Genomic DNA, 18,541 nt, shown 5'->3' with positions numbered 1-18,541 from the left:
AGCATGGAGACCAGCCAGTATATGAGTCAGAGGTAGGTTAAAACCTTTGATTCCTCTTTTAGTGCCAGGTATGCACTATCAACCTGTTTCTGAATATATGATCGGGGAGCCATGTGGGTCAGATGCCTTCTCACAGCCCAGTCCTTTTCTCCCCTGCAGTAAAATAAACTGTGGTGTGTCTCCTTGATCTCTAGTAGAGAAGTGACTCCTTCAAGAGACAGGGTAAGCATTCAGCCACTGTTCTTAAAAGAATTGCCAAAAGGGTGCTTGTCTAGGTCTGACTTTAACACTGTATTCTTTATTCACCCAAAGGAGCCATAGTTGGTATGTGTCCCACAAATACGTAAGAAGGAGACTATGTGGAGCAAGACAAAAAGTGTCTCTGAGTCTTGCTGTCCTCCCTTCTGTTAAGAGGTGCCATATGCCTTGTTAAGTCCATGCTGAAATAAGTAGGCTGCAAAAAGTAGAACATTGCTAGAGGCAGGGAACAAACACTGATTCTGAAAAACTGAATACTGACTGAACTCAAGGCAATACACAGAACGCTGACAGCTCTGCAAGGTGGTGCTCAGCAACAGCAAGTGGTGATTTCCATCACCAGCACACATTTCACATAGATAACTAAGCACATTTCTGCTCACAAATCCTTGCAATGCACTAACTGCAATCACTTCTTTGAGTCATTCTAAGGGAATAGGGGAATACAGCAACTCATAATTAATCCTAAAAGTACATGTTTTCTGGGGTGGAGTTTTTAAAATTTTTTCATTGTGTCATTTAATATGAAGAAATCAGCTGCAAATGTCTTGAACTTAGGTGAATTTTTGCTTCTAACACTGATTTTAACATTTAACATGAAATGACGGCAGGGGCAATAGATTACTAGTTGAAAAAAATGACAGTTACAAGGGAAAGGCACATGCAAATGTCTTCAAGGGACAGTTCAGAAACATTTTGTTTTATCCCCATTTGTTTCTTTACCTGCCCACATTAAGGTACAGTAGAGTTTTGGACTTCAGTGCAGTGGTTATTACATCAACAAAAATAATTTCCCTGGTGTTAGAATTTAGTCAGGGGTTATTCCATTATATTTATGTTCTACAGATGTCACAGAACAAAGAGTATTCTTATCAAGCATGTCCATAAATCTCCAACTATCTAGTTCAGAGCATAGAAAAAAAAAAAAAAAAAAAAGGAAGCAAGAAAACCCAACTCTAAAGCAACTCTAAAGCCAGGTGAAGAAAATTCTAAGAATTTTCACAAACAGCTTCCTCAGTTTGGCAACCTAAAATGAAGGAATGATGCAAACAACAATCAACCACTAAAAAAAGAGGTTCTCAAAACTGCCTAGCCTTGGGTCCTGCAGCTAATTCATGAGTACATCTGGGGAGCACAGCTGGATTTTACAATTTTTGGCACATTTCCCTTGATAGAAGTGGGAGATTTTTTATCTTGCTTTTAAAATCTCTGCCAAAGAATGTGCATACTAATTTTAGAAGCACCTGCATCATATTATAGGTCAGCCTGACTTTGGTTTCAAAATGCTGAAATCTAATACTAAGATTGAATACAGGCTTTTAAATCACAATCATCTGAATGTTGTTCGGTCTTTTAATGTGTTAATATTCTTCTTGGTTAAGCATATATATAATTATTGTCATCCTTACTTCAGGTTATGCTAATCATTTAAATATGATATTTGCTATCAATAATTTATGACAAACCTATGGCTCATAACTGCTGGAAAACTTGAGAGGTGGCTGAACAACTTTGCATCTTGCAATTGCTGAGGATTTAAAAATAAAAATCATGGTATTAATGATAAAGAATAAAATTTCACTTCTCAGTGTTTTGAGAATTTCTTTGGAAGCATAAAACAAACAAGCAAAAGGTTACTTGTACTGAACTAATGTTCCACTTCTGTTTTATTTCCATTAAAAAAGATTCCTAAAATCTGGAAAAACTTGCCCCTCTTGCTCTAAGATACTGCCCCTGAAAGAAACATAATCACATTGTTATTAAAATGGCATCAAGAATAGCTAAGTAATCTGTTCTTGGAAATTAGCTTTGCGTCTTTGTGTTATCTACAAATATACAAGATGAGAATGACGGTGGCTAGAGGTTCATTATATCTGGCAGTATGTTAGCCTTTTTGAGGCTGTCATGTTTTAAACATTATTTTAGTATTATAAATCCCCATATTATGCATGAACAACTGTGGTTTACTTGGCATTGGAGAAGAGTTCATTCCTAGTAACAGAATGTCTGTATGTTTTAATTCACTTGTATAAAGAGTAAGATGACCATATTTCCCAAGGAGTCTGCAGAATGTATTATGCTCTTTATTTGGCCCAATACACATTAACATTTTAACAGTAGCTTTGAAATGAAAATCAGGGCTAACAAAACTGATTCTCTCTCTTCAAGGTAGAACTCAACTCCTCCATGCCAGCATTGACTAGTGGGTTGCCTTCCCTGTGTGAGAACAAGGGCTGTATTACAGTAAACTGGTCCAGTGTGATATCACAGATATAAAAAATATTCCATTCTGTATCAAAACTAGGCACATGCCTTATATTTATATGAAGAGTAGACAGAGTAGACAGAGTTGAGCAGTTTTGCTCTCAACTATTCAGCTCTGGCCTTCTACATGAGGAGAAAAATATCATATTACTTCTAATTAGTAACTACAAGAATCTAATTTGGGTTTGATGATAGTTAAAAGATGGGTGACATCACACTTGGGTCAGTATTGGTGGATTTCTAAAAGCACAACCTCTCATTTGTATTGCTTCAAAATATACACAGTATAGATGTAGATTAAAAAAAAAAAAAGCTACCAATTTTTTTGTTGTGTTGAACCAACTAGAAGGGAGGATGCAAAGTTTTACCAAATGAGATATATGGATACAAATTTCACTGTAGAGTGTGGTTTAGACAAATGTGTCTTTTTCTTTAAGTATGTAAATCCTACACTGTAGGTTTTTTTTCTTTTTCCTTTTGTAGCAGTAGAAAATGTTGAACAATTGTCCATGAGCATGAGCCAGTGGTTCATTGCTGATATCCCCAGAATGCCAATATTTGCAATGCAAACAGTTAGTACAATTTCCCAGTTCTATGAAAGGCCCTGACACATCTGCCTCAAGGTCTGGAGGCTCTGTTGTGTAACCACAAATAGTCTTTCCATTTTCATATAACCTTTTGATACACTGACAGCTGCATTAAGCTGCTTCTGCCTAGCAATTCCACATGCCAGGCTGTTTTAATTGGTTTTAATGCCACAGAAAAAGCACTGCTAGCAGAATACCATCAAATCATTTTCATATTGAACCTTCGAGGTCCAGAAACCTCCCCTTCAACCACAGCACCATTGTTTTTGCGAGGGACATATTCAAGGTCAATGCTGGTTTTGTGTTTGCCTTTCCCTCGGCTCCACACAAAAAGAAGAAGGAAACAAAATAAAACCACTCCAAGGAATGTGAAACAGCCCATAGCTGTGGACACCAAAATTGTCTTAAGGTCCAGAGAGTAGCTGTTTGCATTAGTTCCATTAGAACTTGTGTCGTTGGAGTCTGTCATATACATTGGGGTCCTGTTGGCATAAAGGAAACGGTCTGAAGTAAACCCCTTTACTGTCAGGGAGGCCGAGTAGGTGTCGTTCCCAGCTGCGTTACTTGCAATACAGACATAGATCCCAGTGTCCTGGTCTTGGGCAAATCGGATCTCCAGGGTGCCATCTCCCAGCACAGTGGCTCTACCATTGGATTTGGTTGTGATCAGCCTCCGGCGTGGGGTAACCCAGGAGATGGTAGGCTGCGGGTCCCCATCAGCATTGCACATCAGCTGCACGGTCTGTCCTTCCTCCACTACCAGATACTGCAACTTCTTGTCTTGTATCTTGGGCTTCTTACAGGTGAAGTAAAAGGAGAGAGCTGTGCTGTGAAAGTCTCTGAATGATCTCTCTCTGACACTGTCTGGGCCAGCACACATTGGTGGCTCGCCGCCAAACTGCAAGGTGGGCTGCCGCTGCAAAATCCAAAGAAGACGGCAGTCACAGGCCAGGGGGTTGTTGTTGATGCAGAGGACCTCAAGACTTTTGGAGGAATGGAATACATTCTCTTCTAGGGTTTCTAACAGGTTTTGGGACACGTTAAGCACGCGTAAGAATCGGAGCCCTTGGAAAGCATGTGGTTCGATGGTGCGCAGCTGTGCCCCCACCATGTGGAGCTCCTGCAGGCGCACTAAATCTGACAGCATGCCTGCCTCGATGGTGCTGATGGGGTTGTAAGAGAGGTTGAGATGTGTCAGGTAAACCAGATGTTTAAAAGCAGAGTAAGGTACTGCAGACAGGTTGGTGTTGGTGATGGAGAGAGAAGTCAGGTTGAGACCGTACAGACTGTTGGCAGGCAGCATGTCCAGGAGGGGCCAGGCCTCTATCTGCAGGTCTTTCAGGCGAAACAGTCTCTTAAAGGCGTACGCCGGCAAAGCATTAATATTGAGCTGTTTCAAATGCAGACTGATGAGGTTGTGGAGGTGAGAAAGAGCTTCTGTTGGTACAGCTGTGAGGTTGCATCTCTCCAGGGTGAGCTGCTCCAGGCTAAGCAGCCCACTGAAGGCCCTGTGTGATATATACACCAAATCATTGTCCCCAACCTCCAGGGATTTTAGATTATGCAGATCTTGAAACATGTAGTCCAGCAGAATGACAATCTTGTTTTCACTTATATCAAGCTTTGTTAAGTTTGACAACCCGGTGAACACCCCAAGGGGGACCAGCTTCAGACGGTTTCCTTTCAGTCTCAAGGAGCGCAAGTTGAAGAGATTGTTAAAAGCTCCGGGCTCAACATTGGAGACAATATTGTCGCTGAGGTCAATCTCCTCCAGCAATGGGTATGATGTGAATTCCTCAGGGTTAACGCTTTTCAGTCGGTTCTTGCTGAGGTCCAAGATTTTGGTCTCAATGGGAATGCCTTCTGGAATGGACATCAGACGTCTTCGGTGACAGCTGACAGACTTGTTCTGTGCTGAGCATTCACAGCGGGCCGGGCAGCCCACAGTGGGGCTCGTGAGGACAAGCAGCACAGCCAGACCCAGGAACGGCTGCCAGCATGATAGAGCTGTGTGACGCATGACTCCACTGATCTGGGCTAACCCTCCGTCACGGGCCTGTGGGGTGAGGATGGGAAAGGGGAGAAGTTAAGTCCGCAGAAAAAGAACAGTACCATTGCAAAGCAAATGCATGTGTTTTCATATTGAGCAAATCAACAAACCTATTGTGAATGGCAAAACCTACATAAAAGACGATTTTACTTCAATATCATAGGGCCAGTAGAAAAAATTGTTTATCCAGCATTTTTCTCCAATGTTGGAGAAGCCAAAACAGCTTTTCCTACTCCAAACAGTAAAGGACCTTTCAGTCTTTTCTCAATTGCAGTAAGTTTCCTCTAGACAGTGCTATAATTAACCTGGAGATAAATACTATACACTATGCGAAAAGGGCTAAGAGGATTTGTGATAAGTTTACAGCATTGGATTTCCATGAGGTGATATGAAACTAAGCTTTTGCTTCCCATTAGTGTTTTACGGCAAATGTTAATGATGTATTATAATCAAGATAAGGAGCTCCTTGACAATGAAAAGATTCCGTTTAATATTTGTTGCATTTATTACAGCTATAAAGAGATGAAGCTTGTTCATGCATACACATACACAATGGCTCAGATGAGGAAGAAGAACTAGTGCATCTCTGATTAGAATTTGTAATAGGTCAAATTGATTCTTTGCTTTTAGTGTTCAGAGATATTTTGTGTGACTCTTTAGAACACAAGATCTGAGAAGGGTTTACAGAATACATCTTTGTACTTTCAAGATGTATTTTGGAAGACAAAAACAAGGTAAGATGAGCTCTCTGTGTTTAAGCAGCACAGTGTCCAAAGAAGCACAGCAGATTTAATGAAAATCACAGTTTATAAGTTTGTATTAAGTCCTGCCTTCAGGTTAAAGATAAGAATAGAAGACAAGATAACCTCTACTAAATTAGGTACCCTTCTCCAAACCATGTACTTTTCACATTTAGTCACCAGAGGCAAGAGACTTTTTTTCTAATCCTACTTAGAAGCTACTAAACAATAACACATTTCAGAAGAAGAAAAAGATATAGGTGTTCATCAAAGGAAAGTGTGTTTGAGATGTTCAGAGTAAAGCAAACTGCAAGTAAGGACCATAGAAGTGCTTTAACTTCTATAGTACAGTCTACTTGATGAGGCTAAGGTACGGTGCTGGGATTCAGGTTTCATAATATTAATAAACCTTATAATGGGCCCCAGGCTTTGTGATACCTTTTCTGGATTTTTTAATTTGGGCTTCATTTTAATTGTACTTGTAAAAATACTTGCATAACTCCCACCAGTAACTACCTCTTGGATCAGCACAGATGTCTATGGTGCATCTGGTCCTATTAACAATGTCAAAATTACTGAATAACCAAGAATTCACCATCTTATCTACATCTTTGGGCTTTGACGATCATCTGGCCCCTGTGTAAGAAATGCAAACTTACATTTGAGTCAATTTTTTGGGTCTACGTGCTGTCACATGGATTGTAACATAAAAGAAATTCTCCCATACATAGAGGATAAATATATTTATACAAATATGGTGTAGCTAAATTGATGAGGCAATCACACAGCTATTTGAGCAAATAAGCTGTTTGAAGCACATCAAAATAACACTCAGTAAATCACAGAGTGATGAAAAAGAAAGTCCCAACAGTGCAGCAACACTGCCAGCACACAACTTGGAATGTGATAACTCACCAGATCATTCTGCCTGATAAAGAGTTGCACTCTCAGACCATGGAAGATCAGAACAGTGGAGATTCAAGTTGCAAGAAAAAGAGCAGATATTTGGGTCTATTGATCTTTTTGGATCTTAAATTCTAAGCTGGAGCTGGGAGATTGGATTGTACACATTAGTACTATTGTAACTGGACTGAGAAATGAACAACTGTTGTGCTGTGACTGTTAAAAACTAAGCTAAGTGAAAAAGTATTTCTCTTGGAGCTCTGTATTAATTGTGCTCTTTGACTGACTGTACATGAATGATGCACATACTATTCCTCTCACAATTCTGTGGAAGAATTTCAGTCTTGACTGATGTGGCTTTTTATTTCCCTTTTTACACTTCTATGCAGAGACTATTAATGTGAGGCACATTGCATGCTGGTTTTGACATATAGACTGGAGACTGGATGAAAATTATTCTGTGTGATATTACCTATAAAAGCACATTTCCACTTTGCTCTAGAAGGACAACCTACTGAGATTCAGTTTCCCCCTTAAATTGTAGTCTTGCGAGTAACTATTGCTAGTTATCTCCAGCTGTGACAAAGGTTTTCAGAGATAAACTTCACTTCATTAGGCACTAACTTAAAACTGGAAACCAATAGGGGACTCTGAGTTAGGTGTTTGCAATGAATTTAGATCAGAGAGGTTTCTGGGTGCTCTGATCATTACTATCAGAGCTCAGTCTGTGAGTTTAGTGCTTTCATACTGATACTTCCAGCACACAGGAATTTCATTTCCTGCTGTATCCATCTAATAATGTATGAACCACAAAGTAAACAGGTTCAGTGGAAGATGAGCACTCCTGGAGTGTTTGGTTTAGATAGTAAAAATATGAAATGCTTTTTGCAGCTATCCAATACACCTGGTAACTAAAACTTCTGAGGAGTACAAAGCAGAAGGTAGATGGTATAAAAGATGATGAAAGGCTTTTCGGACTGTGGCTGGAATATAGAAAAAGCAATTCAAACATTAAGACCTTGCAGTCTTCTGCAAGGGCACTTTCACAGATAATGACACAGATGTATATTTATCTATAAGGGTGTGTGCATGTGTGTGTATCCACTTGGAAGGAAGCAAGATTCAGGACTGAGATATAACCTAGAATGAATACATTTCAATAAGGAAAAATAATAAATTATATTAAATATCAAGTCAGAAAAACAAAGATTACATGGATAAATAAGTACAGGCTAGAAGAAAGCATAAATTGAATTTATTATTATAATTTACATTGAGCCAGATGATATAACCATTCTATCTGCTAACCAAATCTGTGACTACATCCTTTGCTTTATGGAAGATTGATTTCATCTTCATTATGCAAAATATGTAAACTTGTCTTCAGCTCAGGTCAAAAGGTCTAGGTGTGGGTCAAGGTGAATTTTGGGAGAAGCCTAGAGTGAACTTTGGCAATCTGTTGCATATGACTCCATTTGAATTTAATGAATGTAAAGCTGTATTTTCAGGACATGTCCAGTAACATTACTAGCTAGGCCTACTTTGTGCCTTCAATCTAAGAACATTTTGAAAGCGTACCATTTCATTTGTAAAGTACATTCCATGTCAGTGTAATCACATTTTTTTATTACTTATTATTATTAATTAACTACTTATTATTAATTAACAATGGTACTTTAAAAAGAGAGAAATTTTGCCATTAAAATATATTATTCACTTCAAGTTGATGTCTTGCAGTGAAAGATTATTTTCTGCATTTCTTTAGACTTGTGGAATGCTAATTAATTGGCTACTTCCCAGCACAGTGCTGAACCATTAGCATCAGTATTCAACATGATGCCTTTCATTACTACTTAAACAACCAGTGCTACATACTTTATCTTTGCCAGTGCAGGTATTCCCTCCAAACATCTGCAGCACTGTAATTTTTTGCTTTCCTCTTTTCTTTTCCTTGTGATATGTGCAAGAAGGTAAGGTGAATACATGCAGGTATGGACACACACACACACACACACACATCCCCAAAGCACACATATAAAAATGTAAGCTGGTCTGTGATTGTACCATGTCTTGTACTACACAGTAGTCCTCTAAAATTATAGCTTGATGGGTGAAAATCATAAAAAACATAAATTATTAGCAACCAAGAGTTTTTCTATGTTTGAATGGGAATGACAATCAGTAAAATTGTTTTCCTGAGCTTTCTGGGATATTTTTCATGCTTTGGTAGACTCTGGGAAATTAAATATATGAGGGAATTGTTTATTAAAAAATAAAAATGAACCAATTACCTTCTTTTTTGTCTTTCTCTGGCTCTTTTCTTTCATTTCAAAGTCAAGAGTCAAGTTACTGTTGGCTGATACTCTTTTTCAAAAGAGGACCCTATTCAAAGTTCAGCTATGCAATTATGAAGGCTTATTAAAGTTATTAGTTAATAGTTCTCTGTGCTCTCACCCAAAATATTTTGAAATGCAAATCAGTTTGTACAAAGTTCTGCAGCTTTGAATCTTTCCACAAGTGCTTCACAAGAATGTACAGTGCCCTGTAGCTTTTAAATTGAAAAACTACAATTTAAAGGAAAAAAAAAAGACAACCCAATGTTCTCCTAGAATGAAGTGTAATTCTAAATATTATGTGTAGGAATGTGCCAAATCATGCATGTATAGCATAGTTTTTTCACTTCTCCCTCAGACTGAAAGCTAGAGAGCTTGACCCATGTTCCATCTGATGCTCTGGTATTGTATGGGACATAGCTTTAGCTGGAACAGGTCAGAGTCACAAGATCTGTTTCTGTTAGCATTAGCTGCATTAGCATCACTTGATTCTCTGACTTGGTAGTTTTGATTTTACCTTTCCCATCCCTTTTCTCACCTTTCAGACAAAACCGAAAAAACCCCAGTGGATCATATCATGGATGACAATTTTGTCTGATGGTCACTTAATAACTTGCATTCTAAAAGCCCCTTTAGAAAAATATACTGTATTCAATAGGTGTTCTAGGATTAAATGTTGCATGACAAGACAGACTTGTACTGATTATTCACTTAAATGCTACCAGGTAATCCCAAGAACCAGGTGAACTACCTGTTTTAAAAATGTGTGCTGGCTTGAACCTGGCTGGACACTGGGCACCCACTGAATCTGTTCTGTCACTGCCCTCCTGAACGGGACAGGGTAGAAAAAATATAAAAAAAGGTTCACACATTGAGATAAAGCAAGGAGAATACTCATCAGTTACTGTCATAAGCAAAACAGATTTAGCCAAGGGAAATTAGTTTAGTTTACTGCCAATTAAATCAAAGTAAGACAGTGAGAAAAAAACCCTCAAACAGTGAAACACTTGCCCAAGCTCTCCCTTTTTTCCTGGGCTTGACTTCACTCTGCATCTTTTTTCCCTTTCCTGTATGGCAGTGCAAGGTTTTGGGAAATGGGAACTGTGATCAGTTCATCATGTTGCCTCTGTCACTCCTCATACTCTTCCCTTACTCCAGCATGGGGTCCTTCCCACAGGAGACAGTCCTTGATGAATTTCTCCAATACGGGTCCCTCCCATGAGCTGCAGTTCTTCATGAATTACTCCAAGGTGGATCTCTTTAATGGTGTGCAGTCCTTTGAGATGGATATTTTTGAGACTGTTTTTAGGGATAGTAAATTGTTCTGCGTATATAAGACTGATTCTCCTCTGCATGCCAAATTTTAGCATTGCTGTATTTTAAAGCAGGGAGTAGATACTGAGGAGTAAAAATGTTTCTGTCACACTTCAGCAAGCAGTAAGCCAAAGCTATTGTTCAAATCTTTGCATTAAAACACCTTTGCTCATATGATGAGCAGACAGATACTGAATATTTGCAGCTAAAACTACTGAACTTCTGAGGTGCAAAATTGTGCCCAGCTCAGGGTAGTTTGGGAGGTTTTTTTATTCACAGCTTTTTGTCTCAAGTACCTATTGCAATTATGTTGGAAGAGCAGCTGGTCTGACTTTCTTGCTCTCCTATGGTGTTGGACCAGACCAGGAAAGGGCAGGAATGGTAAGTAACCTTTGCTGGTGGACAGGGTCCAATGTGGCAATGGTGGGAAGAGTTGCCCAGGAGATGAAGGGAAGAAACTGGAATGGTCTTAGGGACAGCCAAATGACACATGAAAATATAACACATTTAGAAATGTTCTTACAGTGCACACAATGCCGCAGGAGAATGAATGAAATCCTTACTGTGGCATTTTCTGTAATTTGGACATTTCTATCATATGTTCTTTCAATATAAGAGCCAGTTTGCAAAAGCAAATGCTTTGCCTCATCAGGTCTTATGCCTGAAATTTGTCTAAAGTTAGAATATTTTTCCCAAATTCTATCACAGGCTAAGTCAAGACTGCCTATGCACTCTAAAAATGATAATTTTTCTTTAAATCAGAGCTTAGAAATTGTTCAAATGAACCTAGATGTTCTACCTTCTCTTTCTCTTTGATCAAGCCTTTGTGCTTATGCAGAGATTTTTTTCTTCCTCCCTTTACTGATCTATTAAATATTTCAGCATTTAAATAAAAAGCAAAACATTAAGTAGCTGTCTGCATTCCAATAATAAATAGATTTAATAATTCTTGAATAACAGCATCAGCAACAAAAACCACAGTAAACAATTCATTGAATTGGGAACAAAGTTTTGATTCAATTATTCTGAAGTCCTAGGATCATTCTTGTCTACTAAGTTATCAATAAAAACTTCATGGGCTAGCATCAACTCAGAAGTTACAGTCAAGTTATTTTCAGAAGAAAAGATTGTGATCCAGGTAATTAAAAAAGTCATAATACAAAAATAGGAAAAAAAGAAAAAAAAAAAGGCAACTAGACCAACATTCTTTTTTAGCTTATCCAGTAGACTTATTTTAAGATTACTTAAAATCTTTGTATTGGGTGTTTTAAAACTAAACAAGTGGGTATATTTTTTAACCCAAATACTTATATTTTTGTCTGAATCAAGGTGAAAGAAGCATATGTACCCAAACACAAAAGGTAGGAAAATCACAGTGACAAATTCATTTAATGATAGAGATTATCTGTACAAGTCTTTGAATTTCAGATTCTCCAAATTAGGCAAAGAAATGAAGCCATCACTACACCTTCTGTTTTTAAACCAATGTTTCTAAAATTGATTTACCAATTTCTTTCAGTTTTCACAGAGAAAGTGAACCTCAGGAAGAAATCTAAAGGAAAAAATAACTAATCTTCAGGATTGTTTCACAGAAGACTTTTCATGCATAAGTAACAGGAAAGGAAAGTGGAAATATTTGCAAGAATTATAAATGCTTCCATTGACATTTCCACTGACCTTGCTGGTAAGTTGGAGGGGAAGAGATTTATGAAAAGCTGATATGAACAATTATATGAAGGGCTATAAAAGATGCTTGGATGTAAAATAAAATTCAGACTTTTTTGGTGTAGGTTACTGATAAAAATCAATCATTCAGGGAGGACAGCACTGCCATCGTACCCACACAATTAGTTACCTTATAAAAATTGAAAATATTTTCATAGAAACACTTTCTGAAAAAGAATTCTTAGATGACTAAATTGAAGAACTATTGTGAATAACAGATCTTCTCTACTATCTATTCCTTTTGAATGCAGAAGCAGATTTTTGGGAGCTGGAGTCGTACAAAATTTATTTTGCAATTCACTTAGCTCTATTAAATCATATTCCTATTTTACTGGTAAAATGTGATGTCACTAAGAGATAATTAGTCAGTTGCAAAGAACAGAGCAACTTAATTACCATGACAATAGATGTATTGATATGATAATGCAATAGAAAAAGAGAATTTACACCTCTGAAAACAGTACAACTCCTAAGTAGTTTGTACTGCATTTTGTTAGGGCTGCTCAGTACAGGAAGACCACCCACCTGTTGTAGCTAAACTCCATCCCTAGATCTGGTTTTAAGTATCTGTGCATGGTAGCCCCTCTAGCAATGTGACTTGAAAAACAATGCATGAGCCCACATTTTTATTAAGTTGATTTATCTCAAGGGTTGCAAAGCAAAAATTCCATTACACTGTCTTTCATTGATGATTCTTGCAAGATTTTAATATTCCAAATACTGAGAACAACTTATCACAGGGGAGGAAAGGTGAGACTGTTGTAATACAGGAGGAAAAATCGTATGATAAGAAAGTGCTAAAGTTGTTACTCTTGGAGAATGCAGCAGACCAAAAAATCTCTTTTAAGTTAGCACTCATTACTTCAAAGTAGATCTTATGTTTCTCAGTGTGTCTAGGCAGATGAATCTTAAAATTCTTTGGTACCACGAACAGGACATGGGTGGGAGAATGTGAAAGTGTTAAATAATGTACTGGCTTTTCATATCTGCTCTAGCTAAAATAAATTAATTAGCTGAAAAAATTAATTGAAAACTAAAACAGTATGAAGGCTAACTGCATTGATTAATAATTAGGCAGATTTTTTTCAACAACAACTGTATATTAAAAGTTTATCTTCCTCTTGAAATAAACAGTCTTACTTCTAAAACTGTCTGGGCATAACAGAGCAGATCATACCACTGTGGCCTGCACAGTATCTATGTAGAAAAACAGGGATGGAATTTCCTCTGTTTTAATTCTAAAATCCAACTATTTCTCATCTTTAATGAGTGAAGATGTTGGTAATGGAAAGCTAGTAGAAAAACAAAAAAAAAAAAAGAAGCTGCTTTTTAAATCTGGATTTGTAGCAGACTTTTGAGGGCTAGTACATTTAAGACTATTTGAATTCCATTTCAGTAAACCAATTAGGAAGCCACAAGCAATCTGCACTATATCTAGATCCTTATAAGAAACATTCTTGAAATAGCTTGCTATAGATGGATGTTTCCTTCAAATAAGTGAACATTTAAGTCCAGAGAGCTTGGCTGTCCTAGTAATGTGCTGATTTCCACCTTTTGTAAACAGAGGCAGTTGTTGGTAACCTTAATGATATGTCTTTCCAGTTTCTACCCATTGACATAATTTCATTTTCGTTAGCTTTAAAAGAAAAAAATTCTTATTTGTTATCTTGGTCACACATGAAAGCTAGGTGACAATGACCTTATTTTCTATAAAGCGAGAGAGACAGATTAATGAGCAGTTGAGAACTTTTTCCCTAGCAGCTCTGTGTTTGAACAGGACAAAAGTTAAACCAAAATACTTCACAGGATATGAGTCTGGCAGAGTTAATTCTAATGTTGACCACATTCCTGTGATTACTGTCACCAGAAAGGTTTCAGACTGTTTAAAATCTACTGACATGAGTGCCTGCAGTTTTGTGTGGTTCTTCTTATTTATATATTTTTTCTTTATGGCAGCAGCACAGATCCTGGTGACAAATCATGGTATGCAGAGGCTAAAGTGCACAGAGAATGTGCCCAGGAAAGATGAGAGATCATTTAATTAGTACTACAAGAGCTGTTGTTTCTTTGTAACACAATTACAAGGATTGTTAGGCAAAAGGCTCTGAATATTTACACCTGTAGTTTTAAGGAACATTTTTTGTTAAGTACATCTGAAAAAAGCAAATGCATTTTACAACTGCATTTTACATTAATCTGTCTTACCTAGAGATGGATAGAGTTTAAAGTTGTTTGAAAATAGCTGAAAATTGAATTAAATGGGAAAACTGAGGAAATTGAAACCAATGTATTTTCTTTTGTACTAAGACAAAAATATGTGAATATAGCATGTATGGAGTGGGGAGAAAAAAAAGCAAAGCTGCAACAAATAATTTCAGTACTATTTATCTGACTAATACAAGAAAAAAATTAAACCCATCCTGTGTTATTTTCTCACACGTTGATAAGCATGTTTGCAGCAGTTATATTTGTATCTTTCATTAAAATCCTATCAGAGGGGGGTAATATTCTCTGAGGACTATCGCCACACCATCAGACACAAGGCCTTCACAGTACAACCTTGCAGCAAGCTGCTGACCTGTCTGCCACAGCTCTTTTTGACTGCAGGAGTAGTCAAAGACTGGAAAGACAGTACAAGAGCTACAGCATTATATTTAGAACATTAAAAGTAAGCAAAAGCCAATGAGGACAATTCTCAGTCCTTGTCAGAAGGCCCTCAGTTCATATTATGGCTTTGAATTCAGAGTGGCTATCCTAGCAGAAAATTGTGGCCAGCATTTGAGAGTGGCACAAAGGAGAGAAAGGATGTATTTCAACTCATTGTTCTACAGCAACTGCTCGTGTGTGTGAAGAAATTTCATGATAGGAAGATACCTTTGGGATAGCTCCACAAAATTACTGCACCTTGAATTAAAATATAGTTGATTATAATATATACAATCGAGAGGAGAAGAGAATAGCAACCTACCATGGAGATTTCCTGCATGCTAAAGGCATTCTTAAAGTATTCTTAGACTCAGTATCAGCCTGCAGATGGATTAAGGTAGGGCATTTGGAAATAAGACCTGACATGTTTGCAGGTGGACAAGACACAACCATTAATCTCTGCTTTATTCATATCCATACTCCATAAGTGTTACTCTAAATATCTACTGGTGTCAGCTTGACCTGTACTAAGTCTGTATGTTGAGCAAAAAAGAAAGAGATACAATGTGGAAGACAGCAAACAGATGAAATTTGGTAGTCAGATTTATTTTTTTTTCAGCTGAATCGGTCATAATTAAGCCCTTAATTTGAACCTGGCCCATTGCTGAGCTCTTAGTGTCACAGCAGTGCTATAGGCAGCTTCCAAGTGATGCAGACTCTTCTATGCTTTACAAACTACTCATCACAAATGGAACCTATTCTTCTGAGAATTTACAGTCACCCATTTCCTTAAAATCTGTACCCATATTTGCTATGGTATCAGCAACTTTCCAAATCCTGGCAATGGAGACCTATTACCTCAATGCTTTTTTTGACTTGACATTTATACATTTATACAGAAAAAACAGGCACTTCCTATGAAACTGCACCTCATTCAGTTAGTATCAATCTAATGCAAACAATATTTTTACAAGACTGATCTCTGGTGTTTGAATTAGTAGGTATTTGGCAAATATTTTCTTTAATTAATAGCAGAACTCAACTTATTAGTTGTCTTAATATGCCAAATACATTTATTTTCCTGGTTAATCAAGAAAAATAGATTAGAAAGCACAGCTTTCAATATTGAATTTACTCTGCTGCCCAAATGTTCTAGCACTAGTTACAAAGTCAATTGTGTAATGGTTTTAAAGCTAGGAAACATTTTTTTTGCTTTCTTACTTTTTCATAAGGAGACAGTCTGCATCTTTTTAATCCTGCTTCTTCCTCAAGAAACTGACATGTCACATTAACAGTGGATAGTGCTGTGTCCTGCAGTTGTCCTGACCTATGTGTGGTGTCCAGAGGCTGATGCCAGCCAGCAGACACTTGAGTTGCAAAGAGCTGGTGCAAAGCTGCAAGCACTGTTCCTGCTGCATTGTCCAGTACCTATTACGAGCTCATCTACAGACTTACAGTCTCTTGGAAGACCTGCAACTGTTCTTCATAGCACTGCTGTGCTTCTCTCCTCAAAGTGAGGCATAAATGTAAACTACACCCATATCATATTTGCAGTTTTCTTCTTGGCTTAGATCTACAGAGTTCAGCTCAAAAATAGTGATCTAGGTAATATTCTGTACTGGACTCTACTGATGTACAGTGCAAGTTTGCAAGAAAAAAATCCTTTTTCCCTTGAAATTATTTTAACATTTGTTGAAAACTTTTTCCCAGTGAATTATTTTTGTCCAGTGATTTTTTTTCAAAACATTTCCCACACTGTTTTATTCCATTAAAATGATAATATTCTATCCATAAACAGTTTCAATGAATAATTTTTAAACATTTCATGCATACTAGGGCTCACAAAAATGCATATATGCTTAGATGTCCTTAAAGGAGAACACTATTTATACCATCTGTATTAATACGCTCCAAGACTAATGTACTTGTCCTTGTCCTAAATAAATTTAATTCTAGAATAGTTTTCTATTGCCAGAGCACTTTCAGATGGCCTAAATAAAAAAAAAAAAAAAAAAAAAAAAGCATGAATACATCCATCCATAATGATGTCTCCATTTTATTCCTAATTAAAAGCTCATTAATATCAAAGACAATTCTAAGAAACCCAGATGAGACTATATCATTTGGGATTTTAAGACTGAAGGCACTCACACTATCAACTCAAAATCATTTATTCAAAAACTACTGTAGGTGTTGTGTGAAATAAAGTATTATACTACAGGAAGCATTGATATACCTCTTTATGAAGGCTGTATGTAATTTTTCATCCTTTCAGTTAGTTTCTAGCTCTGAAAAATAACTTAGGCCACAGAATAACTGGAAACAGCAAAGAAGAGGGAAACTGAAAGAAAGAAATTGTTCATTCTCAAAAGCACTGCACATTTGCAGCATTACTGGTGCATGGGAGTAGGAAGGGTTATGCAAGAAAGGAGGATACATGAATAGAAAGGAAAGTATTGGAGCTGTCATATCTTCCAGCATCTTTTCCAGAAGAGATCTTCACATCTGTGTAATTTTCAAGCAGAGACTATGTAAGTGCAAAATCTCTGCAGTGGTTAAGGAAAAACAAAAGAGACATTTATTTACCTTGTATGATGAGGGGAATATTGTGCTCTTTGAATCTGGAAGTGAAAGGATATCCACCAAATAAAGGATGATGATGTCCCTTTGTTTTGAAATATATAATATGACTTTCTCTAAACTCCTTGCCAGTAAGTTATAATTCACTTAGTTAAAAAAATTCACAATAGTCCTAAGCTTTATTACTTATCACAATGACAAACATTGCTAGGATTATTTAGAATTCAAGAACAATCATAAGAACAGTGTTTATTTGAATGTACAAGGGTGATAGCAATTAGAGAGAAAATGAGATATTTTTTCAGTTTGTTCCTGAACAAGGGCTATGATCATCACTATGATCATTTTTAAAATCATAGAGTCATAGAATCTCTCAAGTTGAACGAAACTCAATTTGAAGGAGCATTGAGTCCAACAGTTTGTTCCTCACAGAACCACCAACAAGTAAATCACAAGAGTAAGAGCATCATCCTGATACTTGTTGAACTCTGACAGGACTCTGACATGTCCACTTCCCTGGGGAGCCTGTTCCAGTGATTTGCTCTCTTCTCAGTGAGTAACTTTTTCCTAATCTCCAATCTGAACTTCCCCTCACGCTTCAATCAATTTTCTTGTGATCACTGATTACCAAAGAGAGTAGATGACCATCTTCCCCTCTGCTTCCTCCCATGAGGAAGTTGTAGACTATAATGGGGTCACTCGTCAGTCTCTTCCCCAGGCTGAACAAAACAGGTGAGCCCAGCCATTCCTCCTAAGTTTTAACCCTTGAGACCTTTCAACATCTCAATCACGCTCCTCTAGACACACTCTAATAATTTGTTATCCTCCTTATACCATAGCACCCATTTCTGCCCCCAGCACTGGAGGTGAGGCTGCCCCAGCTCAGAGCAGAGCAGGACAATCCCCTCCCTTGCCCGGCTGTGCTGCTGTGCCTGATGCTCCCCAGGACACTCTTGACCCTCCTGGCTGCCAGGGCTCTGCTGACTCATGTTCAACTTGACATCAACCCAGATACTCAGATCTCTTTCTGTAGGGCTGCTCTCCATCCCCTTCTCCTCCAGTTTAAATGCCTAATCAGGATTACCCTGTCCCAGGTGGAGATCCTGGTGCTTGCTCTTAAGTTTCTCATGATTACTAATG

General features: G+C 37.6%; 1 protein-coding gene across 2 annotated transcripts in view; it reads right to left on the bottom strand.

Annotated features, from left to right (window-relative positions):
- Positions 1-770: 770 nt before the first annotated feature.
- Positions 771-18,541, bottom strand: part of LINGO2 (leucine rich repeat and Ig domain containing 2) — a 463,407-nt gene continuing 445,636 nt past the window's right edge. Inside the window, exons 1-2 of one of the 2 annotated variants that reach the window (XM_079330904.1) lie at positions 16,043-16,122; positions 3,017-5,166 (exon numbers count right to left, since the gene is read on the bottom strand). In XM_079330904.1, the coding sequence (XP_079187030.1) occupies positions 3,310-5,130 (1,821 nt within the window). In that variant the 5' untranslated portion in view covers positions 5,131-5,166; positions 16,043-16,122 and the 3' untranslated portion in view covers positions 3,017-3,309. Of the gene's footprint in view, positions 5,167-16,042; positions 16,123-18,541 lie in introns of those variants that run through there. The other variant, XM_079330903.1, reaches the window with a different exon arrangement.

This window comes from Erithacus rubecula (assembly GCF_903797595.1).
Source record: "Erithacus rubecula genome assembly, contig: SUPER_Z_unloc_1, whole genome shotgun sequence".
NCBI classification, from domain to species: Eukaryota; Metazoa; Chordata; class Aves; order Passeriformes; family Muscicapidae; genus Erithacus; species Erithacus rubecula.
The sequence above is the reverse complement of the archived record's forward strand: the minus strand, read 5'-3'. Positions and strand labels throughout refer to the sequence as shown.